Source organism: Oncorhynchus gorbuscha, linkage group LG19 (assembly GCF_021184085.1).
Source record: "Oncorhynchus gorbuscha isolate QuinsamMale2020 ecotype Even-year linkage group LG19, OgorEven_v1.0, whole genome shotgun sequence".
Classification (NCBI taxonomy): Eukaryota; Metazoa; Chordata; class Actinopteri; order Salmoniformes; family Salmonidae; genus Oncorhynchus; species Oncorhynchus gorbuscha.
In genome coordinates, this window is record NC_060191.1 from 39,134,731 (window position 1) to 39,140,730 (window position 6,000).

Here is a 6,000-nt window from a genome sequence, read left to right on the forward strand (position 1 = left end):
GGTTCATTGTCTAAATGGATTTGCCATAATGGGTTGCAAGCACTGAACCTCCACAAATCCATACTTCATGAGGCCAAAAGCCAGTTTGCCAGTTTCCTTGTTACACCATTTTGAATCATTTGGACACAACAAAGGACATGTCTGCCAGAAACCTGTCTGATGTTAAGCTGTCCAACCACTTCACCAACACAATGTCCTGCTCCAGCCATGGTGTAGAATTTAGATAGGAGCAGACTGACAGACAAAAATAGATCCAACACAACAATGCAATGGATCATTGTAGCCCTGCCTTATGGGTAATCAGAGGTAAACAATCGACCATATGCAAGATCTGGGCCTGTATCTTGTACTGATCTAGGATAAGGTCCCCCCTTTTCCATATAATCATATTTTTAATGATATAATAGGCTAAACTGATCCTGGATACAGGCCTAGATCTAGCATATGGTCGACTGTCCCTCTATGATGGATTGCTATTCCATGAAGTGGATTGCTATTCCATACTCTACAACTTTTGTAAAGAAGAGCTCTGACTTTATCAGTGCAATTTTGATGTTTCAGAGTGGGCTCGCCCACCAGCCAGTGTTTAGGTCCCAGCCGCCAGCTTGTCTGAGGGAGCGCTGTCATTGGCGCTGAGGTCATCGAGGCCATCCTTCCTCTCCCAAATTAAATCCTGCAAACGCACAACTGGCTATGCACTTTGCCTTCACTAACCCAGATCTGTACACTGCAATTAGCCACAAACCTCCAAAACACCCTCAAATCAGCCACGTGACCCCTCCTCACCTCCGCTGTGCTCCCTCTGCACTCCCTCGGGATCGGAACCCTGTGGTTCTCTGCAGGTTATCTTTGGTACCGAACGGACCGTGCAATCGATTCGGACCGCATTCCAAGAAGTGCTGCTCGGGTGGCGGTGGTGGGGCCGGGCCAGAGGGCAGATAGCAGTCAGTAAGGTCCGAAGGGGGTCATTATACACACAGGATGGATGCCTGCGGTTCTGTAACCCTGTTGGACAAGTTCCACGTGTCAGGAGGTTTACAAGGGGCCTTGCTAAGGGCCAACTCCCCAAGCCTCTCTCTCTCTCTCTCTCTCTCTCTCTCTCTCTCTCTCTCTCTCTCTCTCTCTCTCTCTCTCTCTCTCTCTCTCTCTCTCTCTCTCTCTCTCTCTCTCTCTCTCTCTCTCTCTCTCTCTCTCTCTCTCTCTCTCTCTCTCTCTCTCTCTCTCTCTCTCTCTCTCTCTCTCTCTCTCTCATATAAATATATATATATTTATTTATTTATATATATCTGTGTTTGTCCACTCATCAATCTGATGCATGTGATGGTGGGGATTTATTTGGTTGTTAGGAGTTTTTTTCCCTTTCAAAGAAGGCTCACTCAAAGATACTTTGGTGCCTGGGATCTCTTTTGTGGATCGGTTGTGAGAGCAGAGTTGAAAGATTATGTTATAATGCTGTAATTGCATCAAATGGTTGTTTTATGCAACAGAAAAGAGGGTTCATATGACTCTATTGTGTCCGTGTGAGCTGAAAGTGGGCCTCTGGGGACACGGACAGGAAATGCACAATGTTTTGGGGTGATACCACATTCCAGAGCATGAGTTAATGTTTCTGTACTGGGGTACCTGGGGGAGATGGATTCTTGTGACCCATTCCATACATCTGTTGTGTGTCATGTAGACTGAAGGAGAATGGACTTTGCTATAAAATGCTGTGGTTCAAACCAGCTGGTTGAGTTCTCGGTGGTTACCTCCATGGGTGGTTACCTCCATGGGTGGTTACCTCCAGGGGTGGTTACCTCCAGGGGTGGTTACCGACCAGCTCCCGTGCTGCAGTAATGAAATGATACAGTTGGATTGTTTTTGAAGAAATCTAAAAGTCTCTCTTTTTGATTACAATAATTCCACCACACGGTTCTTATATCAGTCAAACCATTATGGGACTGTTTTGTATCTAAGTCAACACTGGCCATGGCGACTGTTGCCAGTGTAGGCTAGGTATTTTGAAAATGATCACGGTGTGTCCTTACAAGTGTGGTCACATAGTGTGCCAGTCAAGAATGTAAACCCGAGTGATGATCTAGGATCAGATCCCCCCCCCTTTAATTCATGGTGATCTAAAAGACCAAACTGATCCCAGATCCTACTCTGAGACGCTTTGTGAATAATATTCTAACTCATATTATGGGTCCAGGACACAGGGGAGACCCAGTGTTATAGACTGAGACAGACTGTTAGAACCACCTGCTCTAATGTAATGTACCAGCCTGTAAGCCCCTTGTCCAGCCAGCATGTCAACGATGGTCCCGTCTCCAGAGGATTGGAGAGATACCTGCATCGCTGGGCAATAAACGCTGGACACATCTGTAGCGTGACCATTAAGACTTTTCCACTGCCCTGCCGCAGCTTTTACAGCTTTGAGACCAGTAGATGATTAACGGACCATGGCCCCAGGCCCCTTGCTTACAGCGCGGCCCCCCCACATGTTACCTTGCCACCCCAGGGACCCGTGGACTATTGAGACTCCGAGCTTCCCTGTTTCCCTACCTCCATGTTGTTTCTGAGGTGAAGCAGCTACGCCCTGGTAGTTTTCCATCACGGCATGTGGAGGAAATGAAAGAAGGCATATCCTGTACAGTACACACAGGATAAACCTCACTCCAATCTGATTAAAAAAAAATATATATATATAATCCTGTGTATCGTCCTCCATTAATACATCAAGTTATTCTGCATTCTGAGATTGAACGCAGCATCACTGTTTAAACTTCAGTTTTACTGGAGTAAATGGACAGGTACTGTTGTTGTTGACGTTAATCTGTCTCTCCTCCTGTGTGTCCACAGCCCAGTCCTTCATGAAGAGTATCCTGAGTCCTATTTTCATGCTCAGCCTGATCACCATGTGTGTCACCCAGCTGCGACTTATCTTCTACATGGGAGCCATGAACAACATCCTGGAGTCGCTGTCCGACAGAGACTTGAACACAGGTGTGTGTGTCTGTGTCTGTGTCTGTGTCTGTGTCTGTGTCTGTGTCTGTGTCTGTGTCTGTGTCTGTGTCTGTGCGTGTCTGTCTGTCTTGAAAATGTGTGAGTGTAAGCTCTAGAGGCAATAACATGGCTCTGTCTCTCCCGCCGTTCACAGTGAGTGTGTACACCTCCATTTTCGGGGTGCTGCAGCTGCTCTGTCTGATGACCGCCCCAGTGATCGGGTACATCATGGACTGGAAACTCAAAGAGTGTGAGGATGAGAACGCGAAGCCGGGCAAAAGGTGAGTTTCACACGCACGAACGCACCCCGAGCTCGCACGCACACACTCACTCATGCGCAGGCACACACACATACACACACACACTCCAACAGAGCAATCCCCTGCCTCCCAGATACTCCCCTAGCATCCACAGGACACTACTATGTTATTTGTATAACCAGGGAGTATGGGTGTAACATGTGATGTCCCCTCTGATAGAGATCTTACCCAGCCCAAGCGTCGTGACAGACAGATCCAGAAAATCACCAACGCCACACGGGCCTTCATCTTCACCAACCTGCTACTGATGGGCTTCGGGGTCACCTGCCTCGTCCCCAGCCTCCCTCTCCAGGTAAGTTGTCCCTCTGTTTCCTCTCCTCCATCTCGCTCTCTCTTTCCTCTCCTCTAGGGGCTGTGGAGAAGCACACTTTTCACCGCCTGCTTTCCCAGTGTTTTGTAAAGCCCTCCTATAGCCAAAGGGAGAGATCTTGGTGCAGAGAAAGAAAGAGGGAGAGTGACTCACATGTTATTGCAGCTGAGCCATTGTTTAATGCAACAGTGTCCCCTGGTGGACAGTTGTGTCATTACAAGTTATGCAAGTTATTTACAACCCAGCTCTGGGAACATCTCTGTCAAGCCATTATTTATTTATTTATTATTTACATGGACTCCATTTTAGGATGGAGGGACAGGGCACCATGCATGCCCTGGGTCTGTAGATTCTGGAACACATCATGTTGAACTATTTCTCTTTTCTACTCTGCCTTCAGATTCTATCGTTTATTCTGCACACCATTGTGAGAGGATTCATCCACTCTGCGGTTGGAGGGCTCTATGCTGCTGTGTAAGTGTCTTGTGTGTGTGTGTGTGTGCGTGCGTGCGTGCGCACAGTCCTTTCCACACAAGCGCCTCATGCTGGTTGTCCTCCTTAGGTACCCGTCGTCTCAGTTTGGCAGTCTGACAGGCATGCAGTCCCTCATCAGTGCCCTGTTTGCCCTGTTGCAGCAGCCCCTCTTCATGGCCATGATGGGCCCCCTGAAGGGAGACCCCCTATGGGTAAGAGAGCAACGACCTTTCACCCTTTCCAGTATACTAATGTGCTATGAGCATAATGCTGCAAAGGCTCCTGGATACGACTGATGTGTAGCAGCCACCTTGTTCTAAAGCAATCTGCCCTGAGTACATCTCATAGCACACACTGCTGCTCCCGATGTGAAAACAACACCGCTGTTCCCTACATTCTTCTCACTGTTGATGTCACTTCCTGTGTGTGGTTGTGCGCAGGTCAACGTGGGCCTGCTGGGGCTGACAGTGCTGGGCTTCTGCCTGCCTCTCTACCTGCTCTGCTACAGCCGCCAGCTCCAACGCCAGAAGCAGGAGCGCGAGGAGGACCCCAAGATCTACGTCCAGATCAACAACGGCAGCACGCCCGAGGCCTTCATCTAGAGAGACAGACTGACGGACGGAGATTTGTTTCAACAATGAGAAGGAGGAACGGAGAGTGTGAGGAGGGGAGAGGTCACAGATGTGACTGAACTGTATGATTAAATCGCAATCTCACCCACCAACTCCGGTCCCTCTACCGTCTGCACTTGCACTCAGACGATACTTTCTCTCTCTCTCTCACCCCCTACACACACACACACACACACACACACACACACACACACACACACACACACACACACACACACACACACACACACACACACACACACACACACACACCTCCCTTACATTCCCCCTCACACACAGACTCAGACATACATACAAACACATACACACAAGCGCTCGACACACACACACACCACGCCGACTGCCAAACACACTCTGTCAAACCTACAGTATATGTTCACCAATCTCAGAGAACTACTATGATAGACACACACACCTTTACACTCCCCAGAACATCATTGACTACATACACTGTGAAAGACACGCAACAACACACACGTTGTGAAACCTCTTCAGCACACATGCGTACGCGGTTTCTTTTCCAGGGACACACCACCAAATGGACATTGTTCATCTTCTCACCACTGCAATGAGAAAGGACAAGCGCGGGTCTGTGAACTGAGGAGAAAGGAGAGAAGAAGAGGGAGGAGGATCTCCACGACTTTCTCCTCCCTTCCAGTCTCCTCTTTGTTTCGGTGCTCTATCATTTTTTTAAATTACATTTTTCTGTCAATGATGCCATGCTCACTCCTGCCTGTCAGTGCAAAAAGAGGACACTGATTCTCCGGTCACCCTGCGAAAAGAACTAGAGAGGAAGCAAGCGTCCAGCGCCATGTCAAAGACCTCCATGTGGATGCTGGATGTGGTGACTTGAACCAGATAAGCAGATGACGTCCTCCTCCTCGCAATTACAATTACCCAGGCCACCAGTGTTTTTACATGTGTTTTCAATGATGCCAGTAACGACGACGAGTAATCGCCTCACTTTCAAATTCTGATCCAAGTTAGTCTCGCACCATCTCGTGCGGCACTTGGGGTCTTCGGACGTTATTGAAACGTTATCTAAACGTTTATTGGCGATAGGCCTGTATTTTTCTCTGTGGTTGTTACATGTAAAATGCCTCTCTGTTGTCACAAGTAGTTTGGACTGGAGGTAGGAGTGAAACAGGCGGTATAGAAGTTCCAGTACTCCAAATGGTGCTAAGAGTTCATCCTGCCATAACGTTCCCATTTGCTTCTGTAACGTTCCCATAACGTTCTGCAATGTTGGGGATGGTCATCATTGTAAATGAATTGATAA

At 48.1% G+C, this 6,000-nt stretch overlaps 1 protein-coding gene across 2 annotated transcripts in view; it reads left to right on the plus strand.

The window, feature by feature from the left end:
• Window positions 1-4,895, plus strand: part of LOC124006537 (large neutral amino acids transporter small subunit 4-like) — a 43,179-nt gene extending 38,284 nt beyond the window's left edge. For both annotated transcript variants that reach the window (XM_046316611.1, XM_046316612.1), the window contains exons 9-14: window positions 2,842-2,985; window positions 3,140-3,266; window positions 3,465-3,597; window positions 4,016-4,089; window positions 4,178-4,301; window positions 4,530-4,895. In XM_046316611.1, the coding sequence (XP_046172567.1) occupies window positions 2,842-2,985; window positions 3,140-3,266; window positions 3,465-3,597; window positions 4,016-4,089; window positions 4,178-4,301; window positions 4,530-4,691 (764 nt within the window). In that variant the 3' untranslated portion in view covers window positions 4,692-4,895. The remainder of the gene's footprint in view (window positions 1-2,841; window positions 2,986-3,139; window positions 3,267-3,464; window positions 3,598-4,015; window positions 4,090-4,177; window positions 4,302-4,529) is intronic.
• Window positions 4,896-6,000: the final 1,105 nt, after the last annotated feature.